Here is a 21,313-nt window from a genome sequence, read left to right on the forward strand (position 1 = left end):
TAAAAAATTTCCGGCCGATCATGCCGGGCTCACTAACTTTTTCAATTTTTAAAACTTAAACTGTAGGAAAATAAACTTATTAAGTTAGGTTTCCAAAAAAAAACGACCAAAATGTGAAAATCACAACTACGCACAAAGTGAATATAAATGAATCTTTATAAATACCCGAAGTTGATGGTTCCATAATTAAAGTTGCTAAATTATAGTCAGCGACTGGAAAATATATACTCAAACTGTGAATAGAAAATGTACAAAAATCAAACTGCACTTATTGCGAAAATAAGCTCTGTGTTTGTAAGGCTCTGAAAAGAGAGGTGGTGAAAATGACATTGAAAAACCGTTGGTTTATTGTTGCTATTATATTCATAAATCCAAAGCAATAAACGAAAAGTGCTACCGGCTATTTTGAAAAAATTAGTTTTTGCCAACTTTTCTGGTCTGCTGCCCCATTGTGCGCCGATAGCTGATATAATCGAACGAGTTCATCTCCCTGAATGGCAATGGGCAGCATACCAAGTGTGGTGAGTGTGTCAGTGTTGCTTTGTGAGTGCTGTTGTTATTATTTAGCCACCGATCTAGAAATTTTTTCTTTCGATTCAGCTTGCGTACGCAATTCGAATGGACCAGTTTGAATCGAATTTTATATAATATAATCATTTTTTGAATTGCCGAATATGCCGGTTATCAATAAAAACTTAAACTTATGAAGGATAAATAATTTTTCCCACAATAAACATAAGTGATCGGGACAATCAACATTAATCATATAATCATTATAGGTACAGAGCTCTCCTTCTTCGGGTGTAACCGTACCATATATGTATGTATACTCTCGTAATTTTATGCTCTCGCAACTTGCAAGAATCAAAGCCAGGGAAATACTTTAAGGTGTAAAATCAATCATATAGAGTAAAGCCAGCCGGATGTTCGAAAATCCAGATATTAGTCATAAGGGGGCTAAGCCATGTTTTCGCTTAAATTTATCTATTTCAGCCACTACTGTCATGAGTAAAGCACGCTCTCTTATTTTCATTGGGATAACTAACATATTGGCCGATATATGCAGCACAAAGTTAAAGTCGAAAATCTTGATATTAAGTATGTATATGGGGGCTAAGGGCAGTATTGGTCCGATTTAACTCATTTTTGACATACAGACATAACATTGTCGGGAAAGGATTATCCTTGACAATCGACAATTTCGTTCAAAAGTCAACTATAGGTACCGGTGTCTAAATATTCGGTATCTAGGGACTTGAACAGTTTTTATTGGATTTAAATAATTTTTGGTCATAAGATGGCACAGACTCAAGAGGTTATTCGTGCAAAGTTTTATCCCGTTATACTAATTACTTCTTGATTTGTGTACTAGAAACTAACAGAATCAAGTGGAATTTAAAACTGTGCTATATGGGAAGTAGGCGTGGTTGTTGTTCGATTTCGTCCATTTTTACAGTATGCATAGGAATATGAAAATAATGTCACGTACTAAATTTTGTCGAAATCGGTTGGTCGGGTACCGAAATATGGGATTTCACCAAAAAGTGGGCGGTGTCACTATCAAAATCGATTTTTTGAAGCTTCTAAAGCAGGCTCCCCCTTAAATGTACGTCTCACAAAAAACTATAATGCGAATTAAGCATTTTTTTCGATGGTGACCACTGAACTACTGTTTTCCTTGTTGTTTTGAAACTTAATAGTTTGCATCGCTGGTTTGACGTTGACGTTTGAGGGAATCTACTTGGAAATTTTGATTGGTGGAAAAGTAAGGATTCGGTTAAAGCCGGTACAATTATATTTTCGTTTATATTATTATGTATATACATGTACATACATTTATATGTATATACATATATGTAACCTCGTATTCCGTATTTGGTTCTTTTTTCAAATAGATTTTCGTATAAAGTAAAATATCCACAAAATCATGTTGGATTTAAAAAAAGTCCTTTTACTTTTAGACCTTAAGTTTTACATCACAGTCTAATTATTAATACATATATTTACTTCAAGTACAGTTATTCTTATAAAAGATATGGCATTTTAAACTCATATTTAAAAGTTTCGACAAATATACTTATTTCCTGCCGATTTTCACTACTACAGTCTATCACTCTTTGGCGTCTAGTTTGTTTTCGCCGTCTTCGTCTACTTTACTTAATTTCAAGAATACTTCATTAAGTTCCTGTTCGGAACGGTATATTCCGGCAGCTTCCTCCATCGCTATTTGTGACTGCCGACGTGCAACTTCTGCATTGCTCACTTTCCGTCCAGTACGGAAGTAGTTTTCAATCTCCAGTAATGTGCGGCCCTTCGTCTCTGGCACAATGAAATAAATGAACGCCACACCCAATAGAGATATCGCACCGAAAAAAGCGAAACAATTGGCTGTTCCTATCCAAGCTTCCGCGGTGGGATACAGCTTCACTACGCTAAAGGAGAACAGAAGGCCAACACACAGTGTGAACCCATTGGCGCTGCCACGTACACGTTGTGGAAAAACCTCTGAGATCATGAAGAATGGCAGGGTTAGCAGACCCATTGTGGAGAAGATTATGTGCAGCACAATGGCAAAAACGGACAATAATGGGACATGCTCGCCGATAACTGGCCACCAACCGTTAGCTGCAAGCAATGTCATGCAAATCGTCATTCCGGTCGCTGAAACTATACCCGCTGGGCGACGTCCCCATTTTTCAAAAATCATGCCCATGAAAAAAGTGGTAATTATACGTGCAACACCAACGAACACAGCCACCAGCAGCGGATCGGCAGAGACACCAGCGCGTGTAGCGATTTGTGCTGCAAATACAATCACAACAACAATTCCAGAGCACTGTTGAAAGAAAAAGAAGCCGATCATCATGAGCAGTGGTTTGTAGACCTCCGGTGCTCTTATGGCCTGTAAAAGCGACTCATTGGCAGCGGCTGTCCGACTGCTGTCTGAGTTTTTCTTGATGAGTGCCAATTCTGTTTCGAATTCCTCGTAAATGTTATTATCTGTTTTAGCAAGAAATTAAATCAGAATATTTCATACATATACGTAATGATTTTGAAACTAACCATTTTTTGAGAGACCCCGAAAATACTTCAGCGACTTGCGAGCCCGCTCCTCATAGCCCTTCTGTAGCAGCCAACTTGGGGATTCAGGCATGGGAAGGCAACAGCAGAACGCCAAGCATTGATAAACGACGGATATAATGGAGATTAATTTAAAGTTGTTCTGTAACGAAGAAATGTTTCAGTACTCTTTTAATTCGATTTATTATTAATTATTCAAACTAGATACATACTATGAGTATGTACTCAATACTCACCCGTATAAAATAACCTAACAAATACATAAGCAATATACCGCTGGCTATTGCTATCGATGTACCCATAATCAGACGACCCCTTATCCGTGGTAAACTAATTTCCGCCGCATACGAACCAATTGGGGACAGTGATAAGCCAATCATAAGACCTACGTATGTATTTACATTGACGATAATAATATTTGTTAGATGTTTGCATAATGTCTATTTACTTTTCTTTTCAGTAATTTACCACATAGAAATCTGCCAATGAGTAACTGTATATAAATAGCATCACGTGTGGTTTGGTGGGGGGCAGTGACAAGCAGCAATAATCCGATAATACCGACGAAATTCGTGCACAACATCGTATTTCTACGACCGATGCGATCCATGAGATAACCTACTAATAAGCCTCCCAGCGGACAAGCCATACTATTGATAGAAGCTGAAATTGCCGAGAAAGATAACTTAAATGTTAGGAACTAAAATGAATTTGTAACAACAACACTTGACACTTTTATGAATTTTGAGAAAAAATAAGTCCTAAGCCTTTATTTTTTCGTTCGACTGGCCAAATTTAATTTCAGGACACATACTGTTACTCTCCCTTATCATTTCCGTGTTATTTTTTGTAAACTTTGAATAGAGTATATTAAGTTTGCCAAGATGTTTGTAACACTTCAAAGGAAACGTTGAAGACTCTTTAAATTGTGTAAACAAATGATCAACAAAACGAGCTGAGCGGATTTAGCCATGTCCGTCTGTCTATCCGTCCATCTGTATATAACCAAACTAGTCCTTCAAATTTGCATTCGTGCTTTTCTTCCAAAGAAGCTGCTCATTTCTCGGAACCGCCGATGTCGGACCACTATAAGTATAATAAGTATATGTAGCTGCCATACAAAATGTACGATTGGAATTAAGTCCTTGTCCGGACAATTTCTTTATTTGATTAGACATCATCACGTAATTTGGCATGAATTATTGCCAAGTCAACGGTATAGTCCCCAAAGAAATTGTTATAATCGGACCACTACAGTATATACTTTCTATACAATCTGATATTTTATTTGACAAGACATCTTCATGAAATTTGATGTGGATCATTGTCCAAAGCATCTCTAAAATTGTTCAGATCGTACCAATGTATCCTTTATTTCTTTATTTATCTTTTGTATTTGTAAACATACATATGACCATTAGTTCAACTGTTTACGGTTTTTCGTATTTTTACTTCGTTTTTTTATACCCTGAACAGAGTAAAGGATGCGTCGGAGACCCTATAAAGTATACTAATATAAATGATCAGTATGTTGAGCTGAGTCGATTTAGCCATGTCCGTCTGTCTGTCTGTCCGTCTGTATATATACGAACTAGTCCCTCAGTTTTTAAGATATCGTTTTGAAAATTTGCAAACTTCATTTTCTCTTCAAGAAGCTGCTCATTTGTCGGAACTGTCGATATCGGACCACTATAACATATAGCTGCCATATAAACTGAACGATCGGAATCAAGTTCTTGTATGCAAAACTTTCACATTTAACAATGCATCTTCACAAAATTTGGTATAGATTATTTTCTAAAGCAACAATGTAATCTTCGAAGAAATTGTTCAGATCGGTTAACTATAGCCTATAGCTACCATACAAACTGAACGATCGGAATCTAGTTCTGGTATGGAAAACTTTTGCATTTGACGGGGTATCTTCACGAAATTTGGTATAGATTATTTTCTAAGGCAACTATGTAGTTTCCGAAGAAAATGTTCAGATTGGTTAAATATAGCATATAGCTGCCATATAAACTGAATGATCGGAATCAAATGCTTGCATGGGAAACTTTCTCATTTGACGATATATCTTCACGAAATTTGGTATGAGTTATTGTTCATAGAAATAATGTAATATGGGCAGAAATTGTTCAGATCGGCTCACTGTAGCATATAGCTGCCATACAAACCGAAATGTCACGTCAAACTTATCATTAGTGTTTAAATACGCTTGTCTTTCTGAAGTACATAAGTACATACATACATAGATAGATAAGTGCATTCGGCGATTCTTACGATGAGTGAAATTTTTCAACAAAGAAGTTGCATAAAATTTTGTGCACTGAATCAAATTTCTTGTACCTAAACGTCCAGAAAGTTGGATAAGGTGATAATTGTTTGTCGCGAAGAAGTATATTTGATTGGTATAAACTACTTAAAGAGTATCGAGAACGCGTTGATGACGAACCACGTCCGGGATGGCAATAAACAACAATTGATGATCAGCACGTCAATAAAATAAAGGATTTGGTGCTTGAGAATCGACGATTTACAGTCAGAGATCTTACTGGCATCATTGAAAATAAGAAGGATAAGTGAAACCCATATTGAAATATTATTTCGCATAAACGTCGTGGCACAATGCTTTCCGACTACCAGGAGGTCATGAAACGTCTTATTACTGGCGATGACTGAACCCACGCTTGCGATCTGGAAACAAACGATTAATCGGTCGAATATGGTGGCAAAGTTGAGCCGAAGCCGAAAGAACCATGTCAAAGCAGGTCAAAAATCGAGGTTTTGTTGACAGGTTTCTTTGATTATCGAAGTGTGGTGCATTCCGAATTCTCCGCTAACCCTCCGCTATGTAAATTGAATTTAACCACTATTTCGTGGATTGAAAAAAAACGTCAGCACAGCGGTTAGTTAGATGGGGACCACATAGACTTTGAAGAATAAATTAAGCATTTTAAAATTATGAACAAAGTCTTACTACTTTTTGCTCATGGTACAAAATACAACGAGTTACTGTATTGCCGAGATTAACGAACGATACAGAAACACCTTTGGATTGCGCTCAAAAAAAAACATATATGTACATAGGTATCATTATTGATTTCCGAATATTTAATTACTACCCATCATATGTACTTACCAAACCAACTACTTTCCTCGGTGTTGAGATGGTAAATATCATTGGGATCTGTTAGTTGAGCGAGCGACACAGAAGGTAGAGCCACGGACATGCCCGATGCTACCACACACGTATTGCCAAGAAGTACCATCAGCTCCTATAACGATATTATTTTCGTACGAATTATCAATGTATTTGATTATTCTTGAGTTTTTAATTACCTGACGCAATACTGCTTTTCTCCGTTCGCCCAACGGTTTCGGTGGCTTTATTTTATCGAGTCCATTCACAATTAAAACTTTTTGTGCTGAACTACCGTTGTGCAATTTCACCAATTCAGAGTGATTCGTCATTTCGAGTGTGACGTTTTAATATTACTTTGATTGATTTACGTATTAACTGCAATGTTTATCTGAAATGATATCTAATAAAATCAGCATATAAATCGTAATGTAAATTCAAGTAATATAAGTATGTAATATATGTATGTACATTAGGGTGAAATAAAAAAAAATTTTTTTTTTTTTTCAATTGGTACTCGCAAAAATAGGTTCCTAGACACCTCTAAGAAAGCCTCTCCAAATATGAGTTTTTAATTGTAACGGGAAGGTCCTCCGCCTAACGGTTTTCTATTTTTTCTTATTATCAGATAGAAAAATTTATATCTCGCTTCCAACTACTTGAAAAAATATTTTGTTAATTAGGTTTTCTAGGAAATTGAATGCTCTAAAATATGGTCTCTTATGATTTTTTTCGTAAACCCAACCGTTTAAAAAAGATATTAACGGTTGAAATTTGACTATTTTTGGAAAAATTCTTTTTTTCTTATTAATTTTATAACTCAATGAAAAAAAATTATTATGAATAGATTTTTGGAAAGGCTTTCTCAGAGGTGTCTAGGAACCTATTTTTCAGAGTACCAAACGAAAAAAAAAATTTTTTTTTTGATCCACCCTAATATGCATTGATGTTTGACGATGAATATCTCGTAAACGCTTAACTTAATCGAAATATCATCGTAGACCATTTTTATAGAGCAGTAAATTTCCTACAAATCTATGTGTTTCATCATTCATAGTAATTTTTTTTCATTGAGTTATAAAATTAATAAGAAATAAAGAATTTTTCCAAAAATAGTCAAATTTCAACCGTTAATATCTTTTAAACGAAATTTCAAATAAACCACAAATTTACATAAGTATGTATGTATGTACATATAAAATATTTGAACTCTTTGTCCCATGAATCTAAGTAGAGCTATAAATGAAGGTTAGACCCTCTGGCGACCACGTTTCATAGCCACTTACACAGACTTCCTGAACGATCTTATCTATTTTATATGTATTTCATGGTAAGACTTTTAATAATGCCGTTTTGTAAACATTAATTGCTTGGATTTGACTTCAACCACTATTAGATGTTACGTCTTTTAATGTACTTCATGTAAATTAGTATTCGGTATGACAAATAAGTATGTATGTATATATCCAAATTTGCTCCGGACAAATCGCTTAAGCACCCCTACCTACATATGTTGTAAAATTAGATGAAATCGGATAATATGACCGACCACTCCACATATACGTAACGGTTTTGTTAAAAAATATTAAAATTGCGATAAATCCATAAATAAATGCGTCAGAGGCATACAATTTTAAGCCCGAGATGATAGAAGAAGGCTTTAAAGGCGAGGTACCGCCCACAATTAGGTGTAAATCCTTATCTCGAGCCTTGCTCGATATACTAATATTATTATATTAAGGTACGAAAATGGGCGATATCGGACCATACAACCACTACTACACCTACTTCCCATATGACAATTAATAATTTCAATTCGTTCTGATTCTTTCAATATCTAGTATACAAAGCAATCACCAATGGATGTAACAGGATAAACAAACCATTGTCCAAATCGAACTAAAACCCCAGTTCCTCCTGCGAACCTTTTATCGGAGAGTCTCCTTTTCTAATAATCATATGAGAGTATGTTAAATCTGGACTGAATCAGATCAATAATACCCTTAGTCCCCATAACAATTTTTCGTGTTTCCGGCTGATCTTTTACCGCGTATATCGGTCTATATGTAAGCTATCTTAATAAAAAAAGAGTGTTTTTCTAAAAACAATGTATGTATCTTTTTGCTGAAAAAGAAATAATGGTTTGGGCCGCTGTCACCGCAGATGGGCGCTCTCCAATTGTTTTCATCGAGCCTGGCGTCAAAGTAAATGCAACATATCATCTGGAAAGTGTTCTGGAAGCTGCTTTGAAGCCGTGGGCAAACAACCATTTCGGTCGCAAACCATGGACGTTTCAACAAGACTCAGCACCGTCTCACAAAGCGCAAGTGAACCAAGAATGGCTGAAAAACAACGTTCCGAACTTCATTACGACCACACAATGGCTCTCGTATTCACCAGATGCAAATTCAATGGATTATTCTCTCTGTGTCATTTTGGAGAGCAAGGTCCGAAGTAAAAAATACACCAGTATCCAGATGCTGAAAAAAGCCATTGTCCGTGAGTGGGCCAAAATACCGGCAAGTCACATTCGGGCAGCTTGCGATTCGTTTTTTAACCGTCTCAAGGCCATAGTTAAGGCAAAAGGTGGTCATATCGAGCAAAAGTGAATTTATCCTGAATTTATGATTATTTTCACACATTTTGTATTTCAAAATAAATAAAAATAATTTTCCAAACCGAATTTATGGATTTTTTAATCGGTTACACTTCAAGTGTCGAACCCTGTAGTATGAATTTGAGGGCTAGGGGAAGAATGAATAGATGTCATTTTGGGCCATAAATCAGAACCGTTTTTAGTACTCTACTGCATTACATATGTATCTTTATTCTTGAGACATCTATTACAAAGTGAAGTATGCTGATGCATTAATTTTAGTTTTGTATTGAAAGTAGGCGTGATTGTAGACCGATTTTGGTTTTTGTTGTGTCAAGTGAACGATACAATTGCACAATATCAATCACTATTTCGCGAGTGCTGTTTAAATTGATCGGGTAGTTTGAATGAGTTGAATTTCAACAGAGTGGTGACATACCCATTATTTATTATTTAAAGTGATCACAATTTGTATTTTCTTTTTTTAGCTCAAATAAAAGAAAATGCTGTGTTATTTTACAGATAGCGTGTAGTCCTTGTAATTATTATGTTCCGTTTTAAGTATTTCTGTGATAAAATCACAAGCATTGTTTGTACAAAGTTGTAAGCAAATAGAAGCTTTTCTCGCTAAATGGGAAGACGCAGAACGTCCAAATGGTTGTGGACCACTTATATTGTATGCAATGAAAGTTTACGATCAGGCTTTGTATTTACTATAAATGCAATAATTAAATGCAAGCATTTTAAAAAAATTGTAAAATCTGCACTTTCCGGTGTGGATTTGATGACCTTTACATAAACAAATTGTGTTTTTTGCGATTTCTTAGAGATTTTAATAAGTTTCTATGTAGTATCTTTGTTGCTGCTTTATTTGGCGTGTTTACTTTGCTTGCATATAAGTATGTACATATTTTTTACATGCGTATGTATGTATGTATGTGTGCAATTATGTGACATTACACTTTGCAAACAATTCTCGTAGAATTTGTTAATTTACGAGTGTCATATCTCAGCGAAAACCATATAATTATTTTAACAAATTATCACTTTTTACGTATTTTAACTAACACATACTTACATACATATGTATGTAATTGAATAAATTCTTTTTAATAATTATTGTTAATTATTAAAAAACATGTCCGAGTGTTATATGATTTTTATAACTTTGTTACACATTGACGCCACTTTTTATATTTAATTGATTTATTAATTTGTCTCTTTACCGTTATAAGTACGTGAAAAAATTTGAAACTTCAAAATAGTCCAACACACTGAACATGAATTTATGGTCGAATGCGCAATTGTAAAACGGACTTCTAAATTTCTACTTCGCCAAATAAGTAGCTATTCAATAGTGAATATCGCGAAGGAGACTCTATTTGTCAGCCGAAGTAAAAACTTTTAAGTTTGATGATTTGCTGAATGCAAGCCGGCTAATAATATGTGTTACGACTTTGGTTTTCCTGACGTAAACGAAGTGCGAAGTGCACACGAAATTCTATTCTTGCTGCTTTTGCATTTGTTTTGATTGGAATTGCTACAGCTAATTGAAACAGCTGTTTCTGTATCAACAAACCGTTACCTGATAATATGCACTTGTGGTAAAGCCATGGACAGCGAAATAGGAAGATTTAGTTAAGTTGAGTGCATTTTTATTAGGTAGAGCAAAATCAATGATAACAAAAAAATAAATAACTATAATTCTTTCGACTAATGTGGATTATGAATTTTGAATATATATTAGTTTCATATAAAATATATATATTTATCTTGCAAATGCATTAATAAATTAACAAAAATATTTTCTAAATTTCAAAAAATTACTTTAAAACTATTAATCGTCAATCTGAAGTTTGAATAACTATAACTAGTGGCAATAATAAGCCCAATTATAGTTTATGCACACACTTTATGTATGGCGACGGAGGCTTTGTTATAAAAATCTTTTATCTTAACACGTTGACTGCCAGTGTATTACCGGCGATCGCGAGTAAACAGGTGTCAAGCAAAAAAGTTCATTGGCGTGTATCATCGGTGATACATTGGCACCTATAGGTAATTTGTTGTCGTAATCACCGATGTTACTCTGGCAGCCAACGTGTTAAAAATACCTACTAATGAAAATGTATGTACTTTGGATTTAAAATAATATTTAAAGAATACATTAAAAATATTTTAAAATATACCTGTCCTCATATTATACACAGTAAGGTGGTAAGTGCTGTAATAGGTAAAGATATATGTATGCACGTACATACATACATACATATGTATACAATATTATTTAACAAACCGAAATTTGAGCAACATGCAAACTACGTGACGTCTCAGAGTGGCTTGAAAATGACTTATAACAGCTCCTATTACATAATAGAAACAAACTCGTAAAAATGTAAGTATGTAGGTATGTAAGTGTGTTTAACCAATAACAAAAATATTGTGTTTTACATTTTTCATATCATATATGGTAGTACCAAGAAAAGATTCACTAAGCTCATATTTACATAAGTACATAAGTATGTATATACCCCTGTATAGGCTGAATAAAATTGACTATTTTTTCTTTATGATCATACGACATACATATGTACATACAAAAGTATATACTTACATACAAGCATATCACAACTGCAGTCATTAATTTAAACTTCTCCTGAAAAAGGGCTAATTTCATTTGCATGTATTTTTCTAATGAGAAAAATGAATTCCGTTCATACATACATACATTTTTCTTAAAAGACAAATGTAATTGAAATAAATACATACATACGATATATTACATACATATATACATATGTACATATCGTCACCTAAAGTGCAAAAAAACGTAATATTTTCGGAAATTTACAGGAGAAAGAATGAAACACGTTATAAAATGGAACATGAGTGAAACAAAATTTAAATATTGGCAAAAACTGTGTAATATCTGATAGCAGAACCTTAAAATATTGTAGAAATGTACTTACATAAGTATGTATATCTATGTAATTTGAAGTAGTGGGTCGTAATCAATGAAACACTCAATTTCGAATTTTTTGATCATACATACATACGTTATTTTGCATTTTAGGTGACAATATGTACTTAAATCAATTTTTTTATAAAACTCTCCCTCACTTACTTACTCATCTTTATCAACCATGCTGTTAGACGACAATCGACATAAGTATGAACATATGTACATATTTTTTTAAACATGTGATTTTGAACAGTTTTAATAGTATGGCCAATTATTTAGCTTTATTATAAAGACAAAGGTTGGTCATTATCTTTTATAAATGATATCCAGGAAGTGACTTGCATGGTTGGCTCGACAAATTCCAGCGAAGAGGCCCAATTTTCCCAGGAATTTCGCGCCAAATATTTTCTTCCAAGATGTCAAACGTCTCGGGCTTGTCTGCAACTTCACATAACCACACAAAAATAGTCTAGCGGTGTTAAGTGGCACGATTTTCCAAGCCACACCACAGACCCACGATACGAGATAAAGCGCTCACCAAAAATTTCCTTCAATAAATTGAATAAGAGGTCGTCTAATCAATATCATTAATTCTGTCAAGAGAAAGTTATTCATTGCCCATTGACTGTCACATTATGGCCGGCTTAATTTTTGAAGAAATATGGAGAAATGATTCCTCTGCCCATAGATATTCAGCATGCGCCAAATCTTGGAAAATGCTCATGAAAAGAGAATCGACACTCACCACCTCTTCATCGATCACGAAGCTGCTTTTGACAACACGAAAGGAAGCTGCCTTTATACCACAATGTCTGAATTTGGTATCCCCACAAAACTAACACGGCAGTGTAAACTGACGTTGAACCATACCAAAAGCTCCGTCAGGATCGGGAAGGACCTCTCCGAGCCGTTGGATATCAAAGGATGTTTCAGACAAGGCGATTGCCTATCGTGCGACTTCTTCAATCTGCTGCTGGAGAAAATAATTCGAGTGGCAGAACTTAATCGAGCAAGTAGAATCTTCTATCAGAGTGTACAACTGCTGGCGTATGTCGATGTTGTTGATATCATTGGCCTCAACAACTGCGCCGTTAGTTCTGCCTTTTCCAGAATGGATAAGGAAGCGAAGCAAATGGGTCTTGCAGTGAACGAGTGCAAGACGAAATATCTTCTGTCATAAAACAAACAGTCGTCGCACTCGCGACTAGGCTCCCACGTCACTATTGACAGTTATAACTTCGAAGTTGTAGATAATTTCGTCTATCTTGGAACCAGTATTAACAGCAATAACAATGTCAGCCTCGAAATCTAACTGGGTAGGCAGTTGAGAAGTAAAGTCTTCTCTCGACGAACAAAAACAAAAAAAGTCACTTAGTCGATGTTACGAGTTTTCGACAGAAAAGTTCTACGAAAGATTTATGGTCCTTTGCCTATTGAATATCGCATTCGATAGAACGATCAGCTGTTTAAGATACATATACTTATGATGACATTGACATAGTTCATCAAATTAAGAAACAGCGGCTAGGTTGGCTAGGTAACGGCGTACGAATGGGCGAAAACATTTGAGCTCTGAAAGTATTCGACGGAGTACCCGTCACTAGGAGGAAGACTGCCACTTCGTTCGAAAGACCAGGTGGAGGAGGACCTGGCTACTCGTGGAATCTCTAATTAGCATCACATTGCGAAAAGAATAATCGGTGTCTACGCCAGTAAAGAAGAATAACATAAAAATGTCAGAGAAATGCCACGTATAGTCGAAATCGGTCAGGCGGGTCCCGTGATAAAGCATTTCACTGTAAAGTGTGTGGTACCACGCTTATTGTCCAATTTTTATAACGGCTCCCATAAAACTTTCCCACACCATCTCGGATGTAAAATTTTATGTCTCTGGCATATTTAGTCATTGATCGATTTGAATTCTTATAGTATTTGTGCTAGGCAAAATTTGTTTTTGTAACTTTAGTGGTTATGGAGATAAGTATGTACATTAAACTTATTAGAGGTGTGACATCTGCCAAATTAGAGTTTTGTATCCTAATTTAGCGCTTTGTTATGACATTTTATAGGTTTGCGGTTATACTATGTTCGGACCGACAACGAAAACTTGTGTTTTCGTCCATGTAAAATTTGTCAAACGAAAACACAGTTTTCGCTGAAAACTACTTGAAAACTTACATTCCACTCATTATAATCGGTGCCTGCTCTAGTTTAATCGATGTTTTTGGAAGACATATTCTTCCGGCCCCAAGTTGTCACTTGATATTTGTTTACATTCCATATACAGAAACAGCTGTCGCTTGATATTCTCATATTAGGGGGATTCTGTTGCTCTTGCAAAACCTTGCACGGTGCAGAAATTGCAGCATTTTCCTCTCAAATTATTTGTAATTTCTATAAATATGTCAGACCAAAACCCACGTTTATTTTCGTGCCATCATATAAGTATCACTAGATTCTGCAATGGGTGCTCGCTTGGCCTTGCATATTTCGGTATAAGATTTTTGCATTTTGTGTCATCGTGCTATTGATAGTTGTCAGTGAAAACTCATCGAAAACACACATTGTCGGTCCGAATGACTTAGATTCCAAAACATACAAATGTGTTTTCAAAATTTTTTCTATATCGGTCCGAACATAGTATTAATGGCGTTTTATGGGCGTGGCAGTGAACCAATTACACCCATCTATGAACTTTATGTTTTTTACCAAGCAACGCACATACCAAGTTTCATCAAGATATCGCAATTTTTACTCAAGTTACAGCTTACACGCAGGTACGGACAGACAGACAAACACCCTGATTTCAACTCGTCTCATCATCCTGTTTGGTGAACAAAATTATTATACTCTGTAGCAACATGTTGCAAGAGTAAAAAATAAAGGTTTCAATGAAGTTTTTGCATTTAAATCCTCTTTCAATGACTTTCTATAAACATAGTCTTTTATGTCAGGACTGGATATATCTTTTTTGTCCAAAATTTAGGTTCCTACAACTTTTCTTTGGAAAGTTTTTCGACAAGACCAACCGTTTACTAAGTTTTTCAAAAATCAAATCAAATTTAATGGGTAAATTTTTCAGGTAACTTTTTTTTCAACATAAAATAAACAATTTTTATGTGTCCACAAAGGAATAAAAATGTCTGAAATTGCACATCCTACTACTTACATATATATAAGTATGTACATACAACTAATGGCTAGTCACCTTAAACTGCTGCTTCTTTTCATGATTACAACTTTGTATGTAATTGCATAACCGAACTGATCTATAAGTAGTCATAAACACGTAAGTAGGAAATAATGTAAATATTTACATATGTATGTACGTATAATTACGTTTAGAATATTTGTATCCATGTAAGCTAGACTAATTAGTTAAAAGTTATTTATTTTTTGTTTCGTTGATCGCTTTCTCGTGTAACAAAAATGTCAGGTTTTGCACGTAAAAAGTAATGAGGTAACTTCGAAATTATCTCATATTTTCGTCTGAAGAGAGTATCTGAAGTTTGCAATTTCATATAAAAATATTATTCATTATTCTTTAATTCAATAATTTCTAGAATAAAAGAGAACACAAATTAAAAATAAATATAGTTAAAAATAAACTTCTTCAAACAAAAAAGTGAAAAATAATTACTAATATTGTCAGACAACAATAAAAAACGAAAGATACGCTGAGAAACACGTGTGTTGCCCGATGCTCGCAAATATGGCGTAATAAGAGTACTTTTCGTCAATTATTGTTGTTAGGTGATACAGTAATTATGTCTCTATTTGTAGTGTACTTTGCTTTTAATACTTTGAACAGGGTATATTAAGTTTGTCACGAAGTTTGAAGCACCCAGAAGGAAGCGTCGGAGGCCCTATAAAGTATACATATATGTATGTATGTACATATATAAATGATCAGTATGTTGAGCTGAATCGATTTAGCCATGTCCGTTTGTCTGTCTGTATATATACGAGCTAGTCCCTCAGTTTTTAACACCTTGAGCCCCACGTGCCCACCCGTGGTCATTTTTTTCCTGTACCGGTGGACCGCATGCTGACGAAGGGTTGTGCTTTAGTTGACAAGTTGGTTTGTTTGTTTTTGTTTTATTGCTTGTTTACTTAGTTTTATTGATTTTTTGCGATTGAGGTGACTTTGTGATACATATTTATTTTTGATAAACCAAATGCATTTTTGTTGTTTTTTTTCTTTTTTTTTTGTGACCACCGGTGGTCACATTGTCCCAAATCGTCAAAACATAAATGTCCACCGGTGGTACACGCGGGGCTCAAAGTGTTGAAATATCGTTTTGAAATTTTGCAAAAGTTATTTTATATAAATGTATCTGTATATAACATCTAGCTGCCATACAAACTGAACGATCGGAATCAAGTTTTTGTATGGAAAACTTTCACATTTGACAATGTATCTCCACAAAAGTTGGCACATGTTATTTTCTAAGGCAACAATGTAATCTCCGAAGAAATTGTTCAGATCGGCTTACTATAGCATATACCTGCATACAAACTGAACGATCGGAATCAAGTTCTTGTATGGAAAAATTTCGCATTTGACATGGTATCTTCACGAAATTTGACATGGATGACTGCTTAAGGTAATAATATAATCTGCGAAAAAAAAATTTCAGATCGGGTTACTATAGCATATAGCTTCCGTATAAACTGAACACTTATGTAGTTACTAAAAGAAATGCGCCTGTGAAGGGTATATTAGCTTCGTTGCAGCCGAAGTTAAATTTTTTCTTGTTTTAAACTAAATTTGTTTTTCACTTATTAGTTTAATGTGCTAAAATATGTTTTTTAGGGGTATTTTGATAATTTTTTCAGCGCCAAACATACAGGAGAAGCTAATAAAATCGTTATAAAATCAGCCACATGCACGGGAGTTCAAATACTTATGTATATGGATCCATCAGAATTTATAGTCCGACTTAGACAATTTTTGGGCGTAAGATTAAATATCTTAAAAGGACTTATTTAAGGTTGTGTAAGATAAGGTTGTGTTATATGGGAAATTGACGTAGTTGTTGTACGATTTTCATAGTGTGTGATAGGAATGGCTGGGTAACCTCTCACGCCAAATTTGGTTCAAATTGGTCAAGTAGTTCCTGAACTTTTTACACCTCTTCTCCACCATCTTGGTTGTAAAGTTTAATGCTTGTGGCGCATTTATTCAGTAAGTGTTTCAACATAGCTGTCATATGGCGAGTGGGTGTGGTAATAATCTAATTTTACCTTTTGTCTGAGAGTATAGAGAGGTGCTAAAGAAACTTCTTCAAAACAAAATATTAAAAAAAAGTGCCTCTCATCATTATTAAACGAGTAAGTTAAGTATTAGAGTTGAAATGTCTCAGGGTTATAAGTCATAAGTTGGAGTTTTAATAAACACTGAATCAACACTTCTATTGCATGTACCTTATTCTTTGCATAGATTTAGTTTTTTGCAACGGATTTAATAAATACAATCATTAGGGGTATTCAGACCAGCCTTGTTAATTCGTTAGTCGTTATTCGGTAGTTTTTTACATGTATTTTGTTTTTGTAAAATTAACAGACTATCATTCTACCGAGTAACGAACTATCCATTTGGCAAGCTTGATAATTGTTTCGTTACTCGGTAAAATGACATCAGCTGTTCTCCTTCTCCTCTGTACATCAATTTAAAGTGCTTACCAGTCATAAATTTGATCTGCTCCACATAATTTTCAATTAAATGACTGACAATTTTTGATTTTGCACCTTGTTGAGGCATTTTTACTCTTTAATAACATTGAATCAGCTGTTTCGGAAAAAATCATACTACAGAGGTAGAACAAAAAGTATGTTCGCAGTTAAGCCTTTTAACGAAGTATCAACTAACGAATTACCATATTAACAGGCTTCGGTCTGAATACCCCTATTATCTTTGATATCATGGTTACTTGTTGTAATGAAAGTAAAATTAAGTCCTTTCTCCAACGCAAATAAGAAAAGGCAATTCGAAGCACGAAACTAAGCCATTTTGAAACACTTTGCAGTAGGCAGTCTTCAACGAAAAAGGTAAATGTTATAACTGAACTCGACTCATTAATATTTTTTTTACGGCTCTCGTTATTGTTTGATGGCCGGTTACTTTAGTGGAATAGTGCGAAGAAAGCCATATGGTACTTGATAATGCTCCACAATATGTACTTTGTATTTACTATCAACGAGAGGTTATTTAAACGCAAGTTCTTCAACTTTAAGGATACTCAAGTTTCAAGAGCATTCTTAAAACGCACAACAATTTAAATGTTTAAGGCAAAAAATATAAAACAAATACATATGCAGGGGCTTCATATAGTCTCATAAAGTTATAAGTTATAACGAACCGATAACCAATCGTTGAGAATTGTAATTGCGTAATGTCATTTTTGTAGATAATCCAACAACATGTTTTTAAACAAGCGTAAAATTTATAATTTTATGATTTTGTGATGCATTATGACAAGTTGTGTGCCCCGTAAAAAACTATACATCTATGAGTGTATAAAGTAAGGGTATAAAAAGAAATGTATCTGCATTTTGATCGGTCAGTTGACCTGGTCCGATCTGAACAATATTTTCGGGGATTATATATATCAGATAATAATCTACGTCAAATTTCGTGACGATACCTTGACAAATAAAAAAGTTTTCTATCTATGGGCTTCAATTTGAGCGAACAGTTTGTATGTCAACTATATGCTATAGTCGTCCGTAATATAATAACATTTAAATCTATACCGACTTTCTTGAAGATACCCTGTCAATTAGAAAGGTTTTCCCTGCAAGGACTTGATTCCGATCGTTCAGTTTGTATGGTAACTATATGCTATAGTGGTCAGATCTCGGCTGGTCCCAAATAAACAGTGTGAAAAATTTTTGGTCGCTATCTCGAAAACTGAGGGAGTTTCGGTATATGCAGACGAACGGCTTGGCTTGTCAGACTGATTAATTTTGCATAAACCTTATACAGCCTTCCACGGCCTTTTGGGTGTTACAAACTTCGAGGAAATATATCAATATATCCTGTTCAGGGTACCAAAAGGAAACAGCAAGAGTTTTAGATTTTGACATGGGTTGTGCGACAAAAAGAGAGGATATCTCTTTCTAAATAATGTCTCTTGGTGCTAAAAATGGATAAAATCAGTTCAACTTCTTCCATAATATAAGGTTTTCCAAACTTTTGGTCGACTGCATACCATACACCCGTATACCCCAAATATATGTATAACGGTCAACGTGCTCAAGCATTGCTGAATGTTATAACAAAATGTAATAAGGTTGGACCTTCTTTTGCCCTCAATACCCTCAATATACTCAACATAGCAATTTTAAATTTTTCACCTTACTTTATCCAGTTCATATTGGTCAATATTTATATTAATTATAATGAATTACTCTGGTTGACTTTTCCTTCAAATAATCTAAAATATTAAATTTCGTTTCTTTATTTGAGTTCATATCGGATATATCTAAATAGCAGTTAGCTCGACAGAATTAAGCGAGAATATGGTAATTAGCATTAGATCAAACGGTACTTAAAATTATTCAATAGCAACGATGAGATCGGATCATTAAGTACGAAAAATCACACAGTGAGAATTAATAAGAGGTCACAAAATAAAATGTTTAATTGAAATTGAAAATCTTTCTAATTATTCTCATATTCAATCCAATTCCATTTTATAAAAGTAGAGTCTTGACTATGTGTGGTTCAAACTGCTTGTTTTGTTTAGCTTTTAAACTCTTAATCAAGACTCGAGTTAACAGCATTCCTACAGCGATAATAAATAAATTAACGTTTGAACGTATACTTAAGTATGTACATTTGTATGTATGTATGTGCATAATTGAATCTAATTTGCAGTTCTTTGGCAAGATTTTGAAGTCTACTTCTGCTGGAAAGATTTGTTAAGAAAATCGTGTTTTTATCGGTGGCTAGTATGACAAAATCTCCTTTTTGAAATCTCTTCTTCTTGAAATCTCATTTTTCAAATTTTGCTTGCTTCAGCGTCACTTACTAAGCCATATCCCTTTCAGTTTTTTGAGAAATACCGTTTAATGAGTATCATGAAACTTTGTTTGCAACCCTTTGGAATAGCATTTTTTATTCATAAGGATATAAGCAACACTATAATATTAAAAACTTATTTTTTTATTGATATTTCAGTTCGTGATATACAAATATCTAAGTGTATATGACTGCAAAAACTAAAACTTTTCAGTAAAACTAGCAATATTCACCTTCACTTGGTCCTTTAAACTGGTCTGGATCGTAGTTGTATAATAAAACCGTTTACGAGTAAATGCACATTTGAATGAAAAAGCACATGAATTTCTTTGGACTATCACCTTAGTGTAAACACTTTACTTTTAAAAACTTTCCGCGTTAGATATTTAATTTACATTTAATTATAACTTATGTCCTTATATCCTTTATTTGAACATATTTTCATGTAATGTCATTGTACAGTTCAAGTTCAGTGGCAAGAAGTCCTTACTTCGCGGCACTTGTCTAGTCCAACGGATGTGGCAGGATATTAATATCCTTCAGATTCACTTAATTATATTTCCCACACCGAACGCAACAAACTTAAAGGACTTGTGTTAACACACATACAATGTTACAGGAACTTGATACTGTCAGTATAATTATGAACGTTGTTAGCATTTGCCGCTAAGCGTCCGCGTGCTTCGAGCCGTTTTTGAACAATGGCAAGTCGCCTATGAATTGCTGTAGCCAAAGTGCAAATCGAATCGTCAGCCAATACCGGCGAACAAATTCAATTCGAACAATTGAACGATGAACAATGAAACAAATTGCAGAGACACCCTACATAGCGACATACTTATGTACATAAGTACAATATACACATACTTTTGTATGCACTTGCTGCGGGTTCTTATTAGCCGGACTCACGCGACATAAACGCCACTTTGTTGACCGTTCAATTGCTGCGAATCAAGTCACCAGCCACAAGTCACTCCACCGGTCGATTACATACAGACGCATACACAGTCAAAAATTTAAGACTCACTTTGAAAATTTTGAGCTTCAAAGCAAATTAAAATGCTTCAAACTTAAAATAGGTAAAATAATTACTCAAACATTTTTCAAAAAAAAATATTCGGTTGCACCGAAGGTACCTCCACAAATAAGTACAAAATATTCCTTACAGGAACTTGATTTTGATTGGTCGGTGTGTATTGCAGCTATGTCCTATAGTGATCAGATGTGTTCAATCAATTCGAAGGTCAGACTTATACCCTATGACAACTTTTGTAACGATATCTCGTTAAGTGAAAAAGCTTTCCATACAAACGCTTAATTTCGATTGTTCAATTTGTATGACAACTACATACATATAGTATTCCGATATCGGCGGTAACGGAAACCGAGCAGCTTCTTAGGGAGAAAATGATGTGTTCAAAATTTTCAGACCGATATCTTAAAAACTGAGTTATTAACAGACAGGCGAGCGGGGTTTAATCGCCTCAGCGCGTCATGTTAATCATT

General features: G+C 34.6%; 1 protein-coding gene across 3 annotated transcripts; it reads right to left on the bottom strand.

The window, feature by feature from the left end:
• Positions 1–1,930: 1,930 nt before the first annotated feature.
• On the bottom strand, positions 1,931–20,510 carry LOC120770491 (facilitated trehalose transporter Tret1-2 homolog). 3 transcript variants are annotated; one of them, XM_040098008.1, is made up of 7 exons: positions 20,041–20,510; positions 6,424–6,614; positions 6,224–6,359; positions 3,550–3,744; positions 3,318–3,466; positions 3,064–3,223; positions 1,931–3,000 (listed from the first exon to the last, which is right to left on the bottom strand). In XM_040098008.1, exons 2-7 carry the CDS (start codon positions 6,553–6,555, stop codon positions 2,111–2,113), a joined length of 1,662 nt encoding a protein of 553 aa, XP_039953942.1. In that variant the 5' UTR covers positions 6,556–6,614; positions 20,041–20,510; the 3' UTR covers positions 1,931–2,110. The 3 variants fall into 3 exon arrangements, with proteins under 3 accessions (XP_039953942.1, XP_039953940.1, XP_039953941.1); XM_040098006.1 differs by having other exon boundaries at positions 6,424–6,626; XM_040098007.1 differs by lacking the exon at positions 20,041–20,510 and adding an exon at positions 10,046–10,289 and having other exon boundaries at positions 6,424–6,626.
• Positions 20,511–21,313: the final 803 nt, after the last annotated feature.

This window comes from Bactrocera tryoni, chromosome 3, assembly GCF_016617805.1.
Source record: "Bactrocera tryoni isolate S06 chromosome 3, CSIRO_BtryS06_freeze2, whole genome shotgun sequence".
NCBI lineage: Eukaryota > Metazoa > Arthropoda > Insecta > Diptera > Tephritidae > Bactrocera > Bactrocera tryoni.